This window comes from Pavona decussata, unplaced genomic scaffold (genome assembly GCF_977016875.1).
Source record: "Pavona decussata unplaced genomic scaffold, jaPavDecu1.1 SCAFFOLD_62, whole genome shotgun sequence".
NCBI lineage: Eukaryota > Metazoa > Cnidaria > Anthozoa > Scleractinia > Agariciidae > Pavona > Pavona decussata.
Genome location: NW_028145483.1, coordinates 1402501 through 1420623, shown reverse-complemented (window position 1 = coordinate 1420623; position 18123 = coordinate 1402501). Strand labels below are relative to the sequence as shown.

The 18123-nt window shown below is 37.5% G+C and overlaps 1 protein-coding gene and 1 long non-coding RNA gene across 3 annotated transcripts in view; one reads left to right on the top strand and one right to left on the bottom strand.

The window, feature by feature from the left end:
* Window positions 1-32: 32 nt before the first annotated feature.
* Window positions 33-13171, top strand: LOC146478916 (N-alpha-acetyltransferase daf-31-like). Of its 2 annotated transcripts, XR_014865058.1 has the most exons (10): window positions 33-159; window positions 1504-1602; window positions 2695-2753; window positions 4156-4201; window positions 5052-5105; window positions 6159-6220; window positions 7908-7952; window positions 10736-10820; window positions 11771-12794; window positions 12882-13171. XR_014865058.1 is itself a non-coding variant. In XM_085111644.1 (9 exons), the coding sequence occupies exons 1-9, from the start codon at window positions 46-48 to the stop codon at window positions 11984-11986; spliced, it is 780 nt and encodes a 259-aa protein (XP_084967770.1). In that variant the 5' UTR covers window positions 33-45; the 3' UTR covers window positions 11987-13171. The 2 variants fall into 2 exon arrangements, 1 of the variants encoding a protein (XP_084967770.1); XM_085111644.1 differs by having other exon boundaries at window positions 11771-13171.
* Window positions 13172-14822: 1651 nt separating this feature from the next.
* Window positions 14823-18123, bottom strand: part of LOC146478915 (uncharacterized) — a 7591-nt gene continuing 4290 nt past the window's right edge. Inside the window, exons 2-3 of the long non-coding RNA XR_014865063.1 lie at window positions 17873-17939; window positions 14823-15425 (exon numbers count right to left, since the gene is read on the bottom strand). This is a non-coding gene — a long non-coding RNA (uncharacterized LOC146478915). The remainder of the gene's footprint in view (window positions 15426-17872; window positions 17940-18123) is intronic.

Below are 18123 nucleotides of genomic sequence, written 5' to 3'. Positions count from 1 at the left end.
GACCGAGATCGATGGGTGGCTCCGCTGGACATAATTCCTAGGCTCATGTGTTTTCAGTCCATGCGAGTAAAAAAAGATACTGAAGTTTACTTGCAAAACACCTTCAAATTTCCGTTTTGCCATTCGAAAACCGTCAAAATGAACATCAGATGTGCGACGGTAAGCATCACTTTAATTCTATGTCAAATCGATCATGATTATAAGTACCATTAACTTGAAATTTTAGTTGTTAGTTTCTGACCAACGCTAAAGTGAAAGCTTGAGTTTTAAATTATATCCTGGCAACAGCTGGCTTTGGAGCGTAATCTAAGCTTAGTTATTGTCAGTTGTAGCTATCTAAGTCTTAACTTTAACGTAAATTTTTATTGTGGCTCGATTGCCTTGGACAAGGAGCTAATTACAAGCTACTTACGAGACAATATGACTTCCATGACCGTCGAACTGTTACAGTAATGTAATTTGAGACCTGCATAATTTAAACTAACACCCTATTTTAGTCGGGTTTTAAGTGGGTACCAGTAGCTATAGTTTGCCAGTTTGAGCCATTTCTGGGTTCCCATTGGTGTGGGAACTTGTATTAAAAAAATAATCCTAAGGGATTAAAGGAAAGCATAAGAAAATTTTTATTTACGGAGTAAATGTATACAGAGGTGTTGCTTGATGACCAAGGGTTACTCAACAAAGTTTCACTTAAGGAGGCTCCACCCGGAGATTCAACTACTCACCCTTTCCCATTCTAACTTTACCAAGATGGTACCCTTTCACACGCCTCTAGAACAAAGAATTGACCACCTTTCTTATACCTCCAAGATGCAACAAAGACAGGAGAATAACACCCTACAATACAAACAACAAACATTAAGCTCTGCTTTATAGTTTTTGACAGTATTTACTGCTCAATTTTTGCCACCTTTTCAGTCCATAGTCAATGTTTGTGACCCTTTAAAATGAAAATATTTAAAAGCATTTACTGCCTTTGACTTACATTTAGGTGAGTGAAAAATGCAGCCCTTTTGAGTGGATTCTCCCCATATACACTGTATTATGCCTGCCAACTCTCACGCATTATGCATGAGTCTCACCCCTGCGGACTAAAGACATTGATGTCACACAAGTCATGGAGGACAATTTGTCACGCCTGGCTCACAAATCCGGACAAGTTGTTCTTTAACACATGATTAATAACAAAAATTCAATTCAATTTCCCCCAAAAAGGCGCTTAATGTCAACTTTGTGTCCTAACTGTATCACAACATGCTAAAATTTTCATGTTTCAGTCTGCAAATCTGATTCAAATTGGAATCAAAGGTCGTCGGATTACATGTATCTTCTGGCATTTTTGTCGGGCAACGTTCGGAAGTCTTCAGAAAATCGTTGGAAATCATTTTTTAACTTACAGTATTGTGGCAACCTTTTCTACATTAACATAATACACACTGTAGTAATCTATTTTAATTAGAAGTTGTCAGGTATGTGCCTTATTTCATCTTATTTATCTTTCAGCCGGAAGATCTCATGAACATGCAACACTGTAATTTGCTATGCCTACCTGAGAATTATCAAATGAAGTATTATTTTTACCATGGCTTGTCCTGGCCGCAGGTGAAGTTTATTCCTTTTTTTCCCTGTGTACTGTCACTAGTACTGTACTTACAAATTTCATGATGGATCTTCATATTACTGGTTATTATTATTTGCCTGGATTTTTGGAAATGTGCTCACTCAAGTGATGCTTCTTTGACAACTGGTACAATAATTTACAGTGCAAATGCTTTTTGGCGTTCAAATAAGTTGCCAAATTGAATATAAAAGAAAAGGTTGCATAGTCTTTTTTCCCCTGTCCTCTCTTGTCTTCCTCCTTCCTTCTCTCTTTCGCATCATTCTGACCGTTTTCAGGGCCATAAGACCTGCGATTCGGTGTCATTTTACAGAAAGTGCTCTGTCACTTTTCAAAATTAAAAATAAAAAATAAATAGAAAAAAAAAATTCCATACTCCTGTTTCATATAAACTTTTTCTTTTTTAAGCATCTCAACTCTGGCTTTTTGAAAACATTTTTAGAAAACATTTTTGAAAACATTTTTAAAATGAAAAGTTGTCAGCCTGTTACATTGTTTGCTCTGCTTTAAAGGGTTGACTAACTAAAGTTAAATTACTTATTCAGGGTCCAAAATTGCACTTTCCTGGTCGCCAATGCGACTAAAAATTTTGCACTGGCGACCAGAATTTCACAACTGGTCGCCAACGGGGGATTAACTATTTCATGCCACGATCATTATACAAACAATAACTTTGATTTTCAGCCAAATCGATTAAAATAAAATTCAAAGCCGCCCGCCAATTGGTCACTTACTTTTTTACCTTTCCGCTGATTTTGAAGTATAAAACCGATTTTCCTGTTGTTATAAATCTACCACAACGTTTCACAGCTACGATCAGCATGTTTGTATTTAATCTTATTTGTTAGCAGAAAAATTGCCATTGCGTCCCCAAATGCGTTCTCTTCGTTCTGATTCTTAAAAGAAAAATTGGCAACCAAAAAGTTTGGTTTGTGTTTTACTGCGAAGGAAAAATGTTATTGACACCTTTTGGCGCCCACATTTTTCCATATGGCAACTGAAAAAAAATATTTAGTCGCCAGTTGGCACCTGCCTAAAAAAGTTAATTTCGGATCCTGTTATTTTTGTTCTTTCAGTTGTCGTACGTTGCTGAAGATGAAAAAGGAAAAATTGTGGGATATGTACTTGCAAAAATGTAAGTCGTGGAATAATTCTTCAACTTTTAAGCTTGAACATAAGAAAACAGGCACAAGAACTATGAATGTTTTTTTTTTCTCAGTGTAAGTAGTGGGTGGAATTGTGTAAATCATACAATCTGATTGGTTTCGGCAGTGGGTGGAATTTTTCGATGTTGCCTACAAACCTGGGAGGATTTGTTGCAAGACTTTGTCCCTTGATTTCTTGCAAAAAAAAGAAATGTTATTCACCAGCCAAGGGCAGTCTGTATTGGATAAAACTGTGCCCTCTGCCTTGTACAGCCTGCGACCTGTGGGCCATGCTCAAGACCTTGAGCACAGTTATTCTCAATACAGACCTCCTTGTTGGTAAATAACATCTGATAATGAGTCTGTGTGACAAATTAGAGCTAATTTGGAGAAAATTGCAATGGGTTTAATTAATTAATCGCCAAATGTCCACTTAAGTAGCATACAGTGTACCTTATTATAGGAAATTAGTGCTTGTCTTAATTACTTCCCAATAGAGGTAATTAATGCGAAAGAGGTGCTAAAATTTCAAAATGAGGGAAATTACCGTGATTCACAGAAAGAAACACAATTTGTTGAGGCAACAGGAATCCTAGGTGTAAAGATCCAAAATGGAGACAATGTTGGTGGAATTATCCCTTATGACGGGATTAAGCGAAGGAATTAATTTGGCCACTTCTTCACAGTGTCCATGATACCAGTGGACCTCCACCTTGACAAAACAAGGCTTTTTCCTTTCAGGAGTGTATCGAGAATTTAGGGTGAAAATAATGGAAATTAAGGTCACGGAAATTAACTTGCCACTTAGTTAATGACGTGGAAATTAACGTTAACAAAGATTAACGCAACTTTTTAAGATTTGTGTTAATTTCATGAAGCATTGAGTAATGTTTAAAAAATGAGCAGCAGTGTTTAATCCGGATTTAAAACCACGAGGTGCAGCCGAGTAGTTTTAGACCCGATAAAACATGTGCTGCGAGTTTTTTGAATGGCTTCAAAAACATTCCTGGAAAAGCGTGTGTCAAGAGAGTTCATAACAATGATGCTTTTGTGAACTTTGGAAATTAGCGTACGAGAAAAACATTAATCACCGCATACTAATATAAGGAGGAGGTTTTATCGGGTTTTCAAACCTCTGCACGTGATGTTTTATCGACCATTTGATAGGTCAATGGGCTTGTGAATTATTAATGAGTTTTTGGATTTCCTAATGATATAACTAAAGGTAGTTCTCAAGCAAGCCCTTCATTTATATTATTTTTTACCTGTGGGGAATAAAATAAACTGGAAGCTTGAAGTACAGTGTTGCTGGGTTGTTTTCTTCCAATGCTGGAGTCAACTGATTCAATTTTGTTGTCATTACAATTTTGAACAATAAATTTTGCTTTTTAGGGAAGAAGAACCAGATGAAGCCGTCCATGGACACATTACCTCTTTGGTATGAAAATCAAATTCAATAACAAATTATAATTTATTTTCCAGTTTTTGCGTGTGCACTTCCCCTTGTTTATTGTTATTTTTGTGTGTGCGTGTGTGTGTGAATGGTAAATCGTGTCCTTAGTTCTATTTTAATGTAGGGTATTTGCAAATTTTTCCGCTTGGCCCAGCCACTTAGCTCGATTAGCTTGCTATTTCTAAGTGGCTGTGCCCTCTTCTTAAGTAATTTTTCTTTTTTGTATTAAATGTAACACTGTATAATTTCTGGGCACGAATAAAGATCGTTGTGGTTGTTTGTTACATTTAAATTCAAAGGCATCTGTTTCATGATCAATTTCGCAGAAAAAATACCAAGGAATTTAAGTGCTGCCAAATACCTTTTCACTTGTTAATTTTGTTGCTCTCATCCGTTCACGTAGAGATCAAAAGAACCACTTTTTAAAGTATTGATAATAAACAGTTGCTTGATAGCTTTCATCTGAATGAACACAATTGAAGATTTCATCCATAGACTTGAAAGCTATTGTGTGTTACATGATAATGTTTTGAGCTTACTTATTACTACTACTTAAAACTTGAGTATGGTAGACGCAGTCAACTCTCTTTATTGCGTCTTTAATAGCGAGAGTCAGTAAATATAGCGGGAATTTATTTCAGTCAAACGTCCGTAATTTATTTATCTTCAGGGTCTTATTTATCTTCAGAGCCTTCATTGGTTTAAAAAGATAAACAAGCAAACACCTATCTAACTGTTCAGAGCTTGTGCATGCTGCACTGATGACATATAACGGACAATACAGATCGTCCCACATGTATGCAAACACCCTGTGAAAGGTTTATTTTACTTACAGGCTGTTAAACGCTCACACAGAAGATTGGGATTAGCACAAAAACTGATGGAACAGGTTTGTTAGATATATTTATGTATATTTTAAAAGTACATTGTGTTACTTGATGAAAACAGTTCATTTAGGTGGTAACAAGGCTAACTGACCACTTTCAGATTTCATTAATTTTTCTGCATTGCAAAGTTCATCTAAAAACGAACCTACACGGTCAATTTCAAATCCGTGGAGCGTCACATTTTCGAAATAAAAGCAAGACAAGTTTTGTTTATAAAGACTGATTACTTGGGAAAAACAGGACACCATGCTGTGTAATTGCTGGTGTAGAATTCCCGAAAGAACATTTTTGTTGACAGATCTGTTAATAATTCATTCCTTGATTTGAAAACTGAAACCTCTTTTTAGTTTGAGAAAATAAATGCTTTGTCATTGCCATCTGAAACCCTCTTTTGCTTGCCAAGCTGGGTGAAAAAGATGAACATGGGGTAGGTGCCTGAATGGTTAATGGAGCCATGTGCAATTTGAGCTGAGTGCGAAGGATAACCATGACAACCCTGTGAGTGGCAACCACCAGGCACCGTCACACTAAGAATTCAGTGGCAAGAAAATACTTACCATGTACTTACATAAAGGGTTGGATGGGCGGGGAGCAAACACTTGCGAACAATGTTTCAGAACAATGTTCAAGCATACATAAAATGCCTTGACGTCCACAGAAGAACTATAAACAAGGGCCCTGCACAACCCTCCAGGCCACCCCACATCTACCACCTTGCAGCTGACCTGCAATAATTTTCTTTTTTATTATCTCAAGTTTAAGTTAGTCTAAATTACACTTAGCTACATTTAAAAAAATGTAATTGTGCTTTAAGAAGAGTAATTAATGTTGTTTTGTTAACTATCAATGATAGAGCTCTGCTTCTATTGAAGTAACAGCATTAATATCCTTTTCCTTAATATATTTAAAAAAGGAAACTGTTTTGAGTGAATTGCTTTTTACCAGACACTTCGTCAATGTTCGTATTATTCATTTCAAAAGTGTGCCCTCTGGATTCATGTGAGGTCAACTTAAATTTGTGTTTCATTTTTGTATGCACACTCTTATGTTTCCAGGCATCTCGTGCTATGGTGGAGTGTTTCAATGCCCAGTATGTTTCTCTCCATGTGAGAAAGAGGTAAGAGACTGGGCAAATGGTTTACAGCTCAAATTGGGTGCCCTGTGTTGTAGGTCATATGAATTGGGTGGCCTGTGTTGTAGGTCATGTTGAATTGGGTGACCTGTGTTGTAGGTGCTTAGAAGGGGAAGGGAGAGGGAATGGAGGCATTCTCCCTTATCACAATAATTTACTGTCAGTCTACAGCTACATCATGTGACCAGTTTTTCAGAGAATGAAATGAACATTCAAATTCCTTTTTGTACTGTCCGGGATTTGAATGGAATCTTGAGAAATCTTTCCGAAAAAAATGCATTGTCATTAAATACTTAATGTTGTAATATAATAATAATAATAATAATAATAATAATAATAATAATAATAATAATAATAATGATGATGATGATGATGATGATGATGATGATAATAATAATATTTATAGCATTATGCCATTAATAAACTAGGGTAATTTCTACAGGAACTTTGAAATCTCATGTAAATTTCAAACCTTAAGGTGGCCGAATACAGTTTTTTAGTGTACAGGTGTTAGAAGAGGTTATTTGGAACTATGTATTTCTGGACGCCCAAAATTGGTATGGTGTAAGACTAACTAAGAAAGAATGTATTTTCGTATGTCTTGTTGAGCTAAGTACCGTTTCCATGGCAACGCAGCAAACTATTAAATGTCCATAAATAGTAGGTTTCCTTTATTTTTAGAAAATGTACTCATTAGATTTTTTCCATTTTTTGTATCCAGAACAACTCACAAAACACTGACACAGTTGCGCTATTTTCATGTAATTTTAACAGAGAGAACTCCTTTAAATATTGATTTTGCTTTTTAATGTTTTGTGAAGATACCCTCTGTTAGATTTAGGTTTCTCTTTGTAGGCGAGTTACCCTTTTAGGGAACTTTTTTCATGCCAAATTTCACGAAATTCTAATGTGCGGTTCCTTAGAAAACAGTTCATTTCCACGAAAACAACCAGACGCAATTTTTTGGTCAAATGCGCATGCGTGGCTTTAATTGGGTTTTATGGCCAAGATGAAAAGCATGCAAAAGGTCTTGGTGAATGACTTTTTTGCTCGGAAAGAAAAGAAAAAGAGTCAGGAAACGAGAAACTTAGTTATTTAGGATCAAAACTTAACCTTATTATCAATTTCATGTGAAATTGAGGGATCACTTTATCGACCGCCGTATTTGCGTACCACAACCCTAGCGCGCGCTTAATAGCATCACTAGCAGAATCTGCAAAGCGCGCGCAAACTGTGTTCGGCCACCTTAACCTCCCTTCAAATTTCAAAAATACTGGTGACACGTGACGTAGATTGACTGTAAAATTTTGATCTAATCCCAGTAAAGATAAACAAGAATTATTGTCACTGCTGGAAAATGCAACTTAAAATTAGTAAAAAGGTGCTGCTTTTGTAGTTTAGTTCACTATCTTGTACTTCATATTCTTGTTTATTATCAGGTCAGACATCTCATCAATTGATTAACCCTTTAATCCCTAATATCAAAGAACAAATTCTCATATCTTGTCCCCATGCTTTTCTTATAAAAGTACTAGGGAGAAAATATTAAAATATGAAGGAAATTCACCTTGGGTGATCATATCCTTAATTCTCATGACCTCAGGGATTGAATAAACATTGATATTACAAGGAGAAATTTGATGCTGATCACTGGGTTAACTTATTTCCACAGCAACAGAGCAGCTCTTCATCTCTACAACAAGACTCTTGGTTTCAGGTGAGACACAATGTACTTCAGTTATTGGAGTAGGTGATTATAGTCAGTTAGGGCTAGTTCACATGAGCAACGCAAACACAAACGCAACTGCAAGCACAAGCATATGCATCATGTGTGAACTACCACAACACATTTGCAAGCACCAACACAAGACATGGAAAATTTTTCATTTCCTTGCGCTTGCATTTTACACGTGTGAACCAGGACAACGCAAAGACAAACGTAAGATGAAAAATACTGGCTCCATGCCTCTATGGATTACATTCAAACCAAGATGGCATCCTCCTCCCCCATCTTTAATCTTGCTCCCAGAGTCCTCATTTCCCGACTGCTGGTCTAGGGTAACGCGACCTCTGGGAACAAGATTGCCGTCATCTTGGGATACTGAAATATGCATGTGTATCTCATTCTGCGCTTGCGCTAGCGTTTGCGTCGTACTTACTGTTTATTTGCAACAAGCAAAGAAATGAACTTTTCCTGGCTGCTTACTCAATATGGCCTACAAATGAAGATACAGGTTAACTAAAGGTAAATTGGCCACCGCAAATAGACTGGAGTGCTGACGATTCAACCTTTAGCCTTTCATCAGACTGAATCTGCTCTGACAAAAGGCCAACACTCAAAACGCCAGCACTTCAATCTCTTTACAGTGGCCAATTTACGTTTAGTTATTGGTTCATTGGTTCATTTTATTTCACACTATTTACACAACATTAACATAAAAAGTAAAGTATTACAACAGATAATTACAAGATAAAAATAAATACAGTACAAATTATAAAATGTGTGTGGTGGTCAAAGTAGCAAAGGCTTTCTAGTTGACCACCACCTACTTTAAAGTAAACAAGGAAATGACACTGAGCTTTATTGAATATTAGAAGATGTAGGAGATGTTTATAGAGCCTAGGATTAATGTACAGGAGAGAATTATATTTGTGTAAATTAAGGTATGTTAAAGATATACTGAACCGAGCAAGAGATCTAAACAGGACAAGCTGAATAAAAGAAGAACAAAGCAAAAAATAAATAAGAATAAATAAAAAACAAAAACAAAAAAAAGCACCCAAAAAAGCAAGCAACATACAAACAACCAACAACAACAACAAACAAAAGGAAAGGAAAAGGACAACACATCATCAGCAGCAACAGCAGCGACAACAACAAACATCAAAAAATAAGCAGACAATTATTATTATTAATAATATTTTTAACTCTATTATTATTATTATTATTATTATTATTATTATTATTATTATTATTATTATTATTATTAGATAGTTACATACTATTATATTTGATCATTAAACAGAACATATATTATTTGATTGACAAGACATCAGGTGGGCCTTATAAAGTTTCTTAAACCTGTTAAATGTTTTTGTTTTTTTCAATGCCATGGGGACAGTTTCCCACATGACAGAAGCAGAGTACTTAAAAGTAAATTTGCCTATGTTAGTTCTAACTTGTGGTCGGTGGAAATTAAGTTTGGCGGCATTTCTGGTATTATAGGAGTGAACAGTTGTTGTGGGTATTAAAAATTTATGGAAGATTGCTGGAACAGTTGATGGATTGTTACATAATTTAAATGCCAGTGAGCAGATTTTGAATCTAACAACATTTTCAAATTTTAAAATTTCAAGGATTTGGTAATATGGGGAAGAGGGTTCTTGTTTGCTTGCAAAAAAAATACTACGAATGCATTTATTTTGTTTAGTACTGATCTTATTTAAAATAGTCGGATACGTGTTGCCCCAACACATTGCACCGTAATTAAGATAAGGGTAAATAAGTGCATAATACAGTTGTCTTAACATCTTTAAATTCAGGTGATTCCGTAGTTGGTAGAGGATTCCAAGGTTTTTAGTCAGTTTGCCTTGTACATGTGCTATTTGAGTTTTCCAATTCAAATGCTCATCTTAATAAATGCCTTAATATTTAATACAAGTTTTGCGATCAATGTTTAAAATGTTAATATTGTGTATAGTTGGCTTCTGTGGAGATGTTATTATCATAAAGTTTGTTTTCTTCATGTTAATAGACAACTTATTGAGATTGCAATAGTTAATTACTTTCTGAAGTTCTGAGTTCATAACTGCCTCAAGATCTTTTGATGTTTTAGACTTTTGATGTTTTCTACTGTTGATAAACCAAACATTTGTTTCTACTCCCCACCGACGCAGGACCACAGTTTCTTTAGAAACTAACCCGGCTTCTTCAATTAAAGAGGCTTGCATAGCGATTTAAATTACTAAAAAAGACTGTGAAGCTTCTCCTTTAAAGGGAAAAAAGCACAATGTCATTGACTATTCTGTGCACTGAGGGCTGTAAACAAAGCTTTTTGAGTTGGTGTATACCTATATATGGGTTAGATAATCCAGGAAACCAGCCAGTTTTCTCGAATTTTCGACATGAGACCCCTCTCGTATCTGGAACACTACCCAGATTGGAAATTTCCCAACTACAGCAACAACGCACTTTATTAAAAACAGAGAGTTACAAGTTAGGTATATACCTTCCCACAAATAGCTAAAGCTAGTCGAGGCGGTTAGGTATGACTATATTAGCTTGTATTAAACTAAATGCAATTTCCCTTTCCCCATCTTTCAGTAAAGCCAAACAGAACAACTTCATAGTATTTGGAAGTTTCAAAATGCTTCCAACCAATAGATTATATTTTGTAATCGTTAAAAGCACTCTGTCTGTAACGTTGAATGAGGGTTTTGCTTTTCTCCACTCCTTTCAGTAAATCATTGTTTTTGTTTGTCTTCTGTTTGCATTAACAGCATTTCTGAGATAGAACCAAAGTATTATGCTGATGGAGAAGATGCTTATGCCATGAAACGAGATCTGACTGGGCTCAAGCTAGAGGTTGGTTGCATTTCTTCTAACTCATCATTTCTACGATACTCGATATAATCGATACCTTGAAAAATATCGATACGTACGACAAATATCGACTGTCTCGATCGCTTTCGATACTGTTCACGTGACAGCTCACTTAAATATTTGAAGGCTGCTTTAGTGTCGAAAACCATCATTTTTTTCGTTTGTGTTTGTGTTGTTGCACTGAGCTCGAAGGAAGTATCACAATTAAAGTTGAAACACTGTTGCTTGGGACTGAGTTTTTTTTAATGTTTACGGACCATAAAGAGTGTTTCTAGAGTGTAGGTGATAACTTCACAGAAAAGTTGGATGATGACGTCACAATATTGGTATCGACATTGATATCGAAAAAAATAATATCGTACTCGTGTCGGATCGATTGGAAAAAACTGGTGTCGGCCCACACTTACAATTGATTATTGAAAGTAATTTTGCTTTGGTTTACTTCGCGCTGTGATTGGTTAGCAAAACTAGCGTCATTTTCTCAACCAATGAGAAACAAAATCAAAGCCAATCGTGATTGGTCGCACGCGTTTTCCCGCGCTTGACGCCGGCTACACGTATTTGCTTCGAGTTTTCATTGGTTCATTCCGCGGTTTACGTCCATTATTATTGGACAGAGTAATTACACTGGTTTTGAAATTGAAAGCCACTGTAATTTTGGACTAACTTCCCAATTACGGAAAATTCGTAGAGAATAGCTTTTACTTCAACAACTTTAAGGCCGTCGCAATAAAATTTATCATTTTCCCACACCCTGACCGACTTAAGTTTTCTTTTTTTCTCAGCCATTGTTTGCATCACATTAGCTTTCTGATCAACCACGGAGATTGCAAGTTTGCAACTGCAAACGTGGACGTTTGACTATATGGAAATTACAAACCAAAAGTTTGGGTGTAACTCCAGTAACCTCGCCTGATTTATTCTCACTGTAGGAAAAAGTAGCCAACGAAAACGATCAAGAAGCTTCTAATTCCAGGGATCAAGCAAAACTAGCAGAAAGGAAGGACAACTGCCAAGATAACAGTGAAGCAACTCACAAATGCTGCCCGTCACTTTCTCACACCCGCCATGTTAAAGAAGAGGCCCCCAGTAAATGTCCTCGAACAACGCTTGAAGAAACGAGGAACAAAACACACGAAGGATCTTAGTAGAAGGACAATTTATACAGCGTTGTGTGCCTGATTACGAGAGCAGTTTTCAGTGAAACTTTTGTTTGTGCTTTGTGATTGATTCAGAAAACTCGTGCCACTTTCTCAACCAATAAGAAGTCATACCAAACCAATTAAGACTCAAGGTGAATTTCCACTGTCGCGTTAATTTTACGTGCAGGCAGACATAAATTATTTGGCTTTACGTGCGTAAACTACATAATAAGCAACGTATGGATGGCTTGCGTGGGTGTTCAACATTTTATGTTTACCCAAGTGGCTCACACATCGTCTCTAATTTTCTTTACGTTCGTAAAGCCACTTAACGTTACGTCGGTACGCATGTAAAATTTACGCGACAGTTGAAAACCACCTTTAATCGCACGCGTTTTCTCGGGCATGGCGCTGTTTACATGAACAATCTTTCTATTTTGTAAGAACCTTTCCACCTCTGCCTTTACTTACCTTTTGTTGATGTTGAGATCTGTCAAATTTTAGAATTTATCCAGGTGCCTGATTTACGAAGACCACCCAGTCAAGATGTATGCCATCCTCGGAGACACAGGGACAGTCAGTCGAGGGCAGGCGAAATGGCGTGAAGAAAGTTTCCAAGAACCGTTCTAGGAAACTTTCTTCGCGCCATTTTGCATGTCCCCGACTGACTGCCCTTGGATATCCGAGGATGGATGTATCCTTAGAACAGTCCATTGTTTTTTGAAGGTCACTATTTGATCTGTGTTAATGTACATGTATATTTAAGGACGGTGCCTCTTTGTTACTGCGCACACGTTCTGCGCATTTGAAGATGGTCCCAGAAACTCGGGTCTCAATCTCGTTCCCAGAGCCCGCGTTACCCTTATCCAGCGGAACGGGCAACTCGTTCCACTCGATAAAGGTAACGCGGGCTCTGGGAACGAGATTACTCGGGTCCGCTAAGGATGGTGCCTACTAATACAAAGGTACGCTATATAAGTAGGTACAAAGGCACGTTATATTACTAAATAAATACTTATGCGCACTTTAGGACTACACAGAAAAAGCAGATCTTAGCTGTTGTAATTACAAAAAGAAATGGGGGTAACCACGTGTTTTTCAGAGATAAACGAGCTTCAATTTGGACAAAAAAAATGCTCTACATTATTCTGTATTGTAAAACTTCTAAGAATAAAGAATTTGATCACCCAAGGTGAATTTTCTTGATATTTTAATAACTTCCCCACAGTACTTTTATAAGAAAAGTATAGGAACAAGCCAGGAGAATTTGGTCTTTGATATTAGGGGTTAAAGGGTTAATACCAAAGTACATACGTGTATACCGCATACAACAACGGACATGAACCTCTGGGGGGGGGGGGGGGGGGCACACAGCAGAACTTAAGGACGGCGCCTACTTTTGTTACTGCGCATACGTTCTGCGCATCTCAAGATACCCAGGTTTCCTATAGGTGGTGCCTACTAATACAGGGATATTTTTGCGCGGTTTACAACTATGCGACGAAAACTGAACTTAGCAAGTGCTCTTGGTATCCTAAAACAAAATTTGGGGTAACCATGCATTTTTCATAGATATTAAAGCTTCAATGTAGAAAAAAAAAAGCCATACATTGCTTTGTATTTTACTGCTTTTTAGATTATTGTTGCTTAATGATCTCTAAAAAAAATTGTGGTTACCCCCAAATTTCTTTTCGGATTTTAATAGCCCTTGCGAAGATCTGCTTTCCCCGCATAGTCAATAACCACACAGAAATACTTCTTTATTAGTAGGCGCCGTCCTTAACCCGGTTTGTAGCTTGAAGTAACTGAGAGTAGTGCTGGATGGGATACTAGTCCATCGTAAGGTTACCCCCAACATTTTGTCGCCAATAGGGAGCTTCAGCAACGACGACGGCGACGGCAACGAAAACGTCACTATTAAAATGAGTTCGCGTTTTTTCAAAGGTCGTCGCGATTATTCCAACTCGCTTTAAATGTCAAATGTTGGTGAAATATCCTGGAGTTGAATTTCTGGAGACCCCACCCAAGTTTAGAAAGAGAAAGAAAAATTCGTCATGATGTGTTACGTCCTCCATAAAACGTCCCATCAGGAAATTTCACGTCCTAGTGATGCAGTGACGGCAAAGAAGTGTAATGCGGAAATGGGCTCCTGACGTACACTTATTGCTGTTTTGGCGTTCCCGTTGCTGTCGTACCGTTTCATACATGTGGCTACAAAGAAACTACTCAGTGGAGTAAAATTTCTCGTCTGAGAAAAGAATACCATTACAAGGACAAGATAGACTGTTCACAGTCCCCCTATTTTTCCGAGGGATTATCCATTCTCGTTCCCAGAACCGCCTGGTCCTCTTAGCCGCTGGAGGCTGGGCACGAGGACGGCTAAGAGGGACAGGAGGCTCTGGGGACGAGAATGGGGATTATCGAGACTGGTACGCTTCGATGGAGCTGCCGCCATCTTGGTTTGTAAAAGCAAGCGCGACCTGGGGAGAGTGTCTAAACTACCGAGGGGAACGGGAGCGGGATTTTGTTGAGTTGGGGAGGGGAAGCGAAAAAATAGAAAAAAATATTTTTCCCGCCGCCTCTCAACTCTGCTCCCCTCCCCTCGGTAGTTTAGACACTCTCCCCAGGTCGCGCTCGCTTTCACAAACCAAGATGGCGGCGATGGCGGCAGCTCCATTGAAGCGTACAAGTCTCGATAATATCTCGGAAAAATAGGGGGACTGTGAACAGTAAGAACAAGACCTCCAGCCTCCCAACTTCAGATTCGAAGTGTAACCATTCCAACAACGCTCAAAGCTTCAGAAAACCTGCATGTCATCAGAGTGAACACGCGCTGCTGGTATACAATACAATACAGTATGGTTTATTAGTTTCCCTAGTAGGGTCTTCATACCAAATTAACAAACGTAAAATGAAACGATAGATAACTTTTTACAATAACTGTCAAAATTCCCGCGCGCTGATCGGCTCATAGCTATTGTCTATAACAATACAGACAATAAATATGAAGTCAGATGTAACGCGCGCGCTTTCTCAACGGAAAATAAAGTCAATTCAGTGCGACACCGAGGTGGGTGGAGATTATCAGTGTTATAGCTATGGATTTGTGATCGTTTACAAAACAAACTTATACGAGGTAACTGGGAGCAAGATTGTTCACACATTTAAACATCTGAACAGCACCTCTACTATTTAAAGCGGTTTGCGATTGACTATTGGAAAACCAAAACCAAAGTTATTCCTCTAACCAATCACAACAGACGTAAACAACACAAAAAACCAATCAGATTTCGAAACAAATACATGTAACCGGGGTCAAGTGAGGCTGTGGCGGCCAACTACATCTTATTGGGCGGGTCGCTGTATATAGATTTCATTGGTATGGTTACTTTTTCCAGCATTAAGAAGGCAACAGGCAAAATTCCACGGTCCTTGGAATCTAGAACTGAAAGCAAATACGTAAAATTTGATCAATATACACGAGCAAAGATTAGCGTATTTACGTCAAGTTTTCACGTTTGGCTCCAAGTCTCTTCTGCTTTTTTTTAACTCAACACTCTAGACTAGATTGTTACAACTCGTCGTACAGATCCGGGGGGACTGCCATGTAAAAGTGGCGGGCGAGGGGGGCGGGGGTGATCGTCGGACATTTTGAAAAAAAAAAAAAACCCTATAAGGTACCAGAATGCTGTTTTATGGGCATGGTCTGCACAACCTATTTCCCCTAAGAGGTATCAAATCAGTTGGCTGGCATTTACTTCATCTCATATTTTTTCGGCTCAATACCCTAAAAGGTACCACCATACCTCTGACGGAAGTCATTTTAGACTTTAGAACCCTAAGGGATACCAAACCGCGAATTTTGACCCCTAAAAGTACGACGATCACCCTTGTGACTTTTATTTGGGAGTGCCTCCCCCCCCCCCCCCCCCATCCCCGGTGCGAAAAGGGAAAATATTTAATCGAGGACCAATCCCGGGACCGACCTCTTATGCACTATATTCATTTTAAGAACTACGCCAAAAATACTTGTAGTAATCATGCATGGATTATCGAGTGCGTTCAAAGTAAGAATTACATGTGTATAATTGAGTATGGTTTGGTTGGATGTTAGCCAGACACTCTCTTAAAAAAGCTCATGCACTACGCATAAGTATTAGAGCTACTAGGTATGCTTTAAAAAAATCCATGCATTCTCTTAGAGCGGTTTTCAATTGACTGTCGAAAGTAATTAGCGTTTACTTTGGTTTTGCATTACAAATATAAGCACTGTGATTGGTTAACAAAACTCGCGCCACTTTCCCAACCAATGGGAAGCAAAACCAAAACCAATCGTGTTTTGGCCGCACGCGTTTTCCCGCGCTTGGCGCCGGTTACATGTATTTGCTTTGAATTCTGATTGGCTCATTGTGTTGTTTGCATCTGTTACGATTGGCCAGAGTAATTACTTTGGTTTTGGTTTTACGACACTCAATTGCATGAATCGGAAACCGCTCTAAATGTATGATTTGAATAATTTTTTTCTTTTTAATTTGACATCTCCAGTTTTAAACTACAATAAGTTATTATAGTTCGTAATATGTAAACGACAAGTAAGAGTCCTTTGTCGAAAACTGAAACCGGTGTGGGTGCTTATTTGATTGCAAATTTCCCAAAATATTTTAGGGCTCTGTAATTATTGTTAGAATGCAAGTGCGAGAACTTATAATACTCTTATTTGATCAAAGTAATGTTTAAAAAATGAGCAAGAGTGTTTTATCGGGTTTAAAACCACGAAGCACAACCGAGTGGTTTTAGACCCCATAAAACACGTGCTGCGAGTTTTTTGAACGGCTTCAAAAAACATTCCTGGAAAAGCATGTGTCAATAGACAGAATAGAGTTCATAAACATTATGATTTTGTTAACGTTGGAAATTATCATACGAGAAAAACACCGCATACTAATGAGGAGTGTTTTATCAGCTGATAACTGAAACACCGCATACTAATAAGGAGGAGGTTTACGACATAAAGTCACTGCACGTGTTGTATTATCGACCATTTGATAGGTGAATGGGCTTATGGATTATTAATGAGGTTTTAAAGTCTTTGTAAAATGGTATAGAAGAAATTAAATGATATTGAAAAACCGAACAGGGGAAAACTCGATCAGCTTGCACCGTCGCCATGTCACTGAACCAACTTGGCTTTAAAATAGCCGATGAGAAGTCCAAAGACTACTGCAAAGCTGACACAACGTAATATATTTATCAAAACAATATTTCGGCTGGCCAAACCAGCCTTCTTCAGGTTTAGATGTTACTAAATTATATAAATGAAATATAATATAATTGAAATATAAATAATAAAAAATTATATAAATATAAAAAATTATATAAATGAAATGTAATATAATTTCATTTATATAATTTAGTAACATCTAAACCTGAAGAAGGCTGGTTTGGCCAGCCGAAATATTGTTTTAAAATATATTACGTTGTGTCAGCTTTGCAGTAGTCTTTGGACTTCTCATCGTCTATTTTTCAAGTTTGGCTGATTAGATCTCCTGTGAGATCCAACGTACAAGCAAGCAGGATCTTCGTTCACGGCTTTTGCAGTTTTTAAAATTTTTAAAATAGCACTTGCACTTCGAAAATTACTCTTTCCCATCCGTTTTGACTTTTTCCTCGTCCCGCACTATCTGCCCTTATCTCAGGGAAAGCCCCCTTGCAGAATTATTATTATAAACCTTAATAAGAAGCTGAAAAAGCCTAACTTTCATAACACGAAGGAATGTTATTTTTTTCAATAACAAAAAAGTAAGAACCAGCAATTTCTGGATTTTTCGAGCAACGTTTTAAGAAATTTCAAGTCAGCTAGATCACCGTATCAGCAGTCAGGGTAAGAATTACCTTTGAAATTTTCTTCAGGTTTTTCTTTCACCATCTGGCGGGGTGCGTCGTCTTCCTGAAGCACAATCTAGATAAAGCAATTCGTAAAATACTTTTCATGTATGTAAAATAAACTTGTGAAGCAAAAACAGACATTAACTTAAAAAAAATTATCTCACCGCGAAAGAGACAGGACACTGCACCCAGTTCATTTCGGTAGAATACCGACTCAGAAGATTGAATTTACTGGGGAAAAAACTGTAAACCGTACT

Excerpts from the sequence above, each read along its gene's own strand:
- LOC146478916 (XM_085111644.1), top strand. The coding sequence starts at position 46 with ATGTGTTTTCAGTCCATGCGAGTAAAAAAAGATACTGAAGTTTACTTG. Across the intron at positions 1,603-2,694 it reads ATGGCTTGTCCTGGCCGCAG|TTGTCGTACGTTGCTGAAGA; the intron begins GTGAAGTTTATT and ends TTGTTCTTTCAG. Across the intron at positions 6,221-7,907 it reads TCTCTCCATGTGAGAAAGAG|CAACAGAGCAGCTCTTCATC; the intron begins GTAAGAGACTGG and ends TTATTTCCACAG.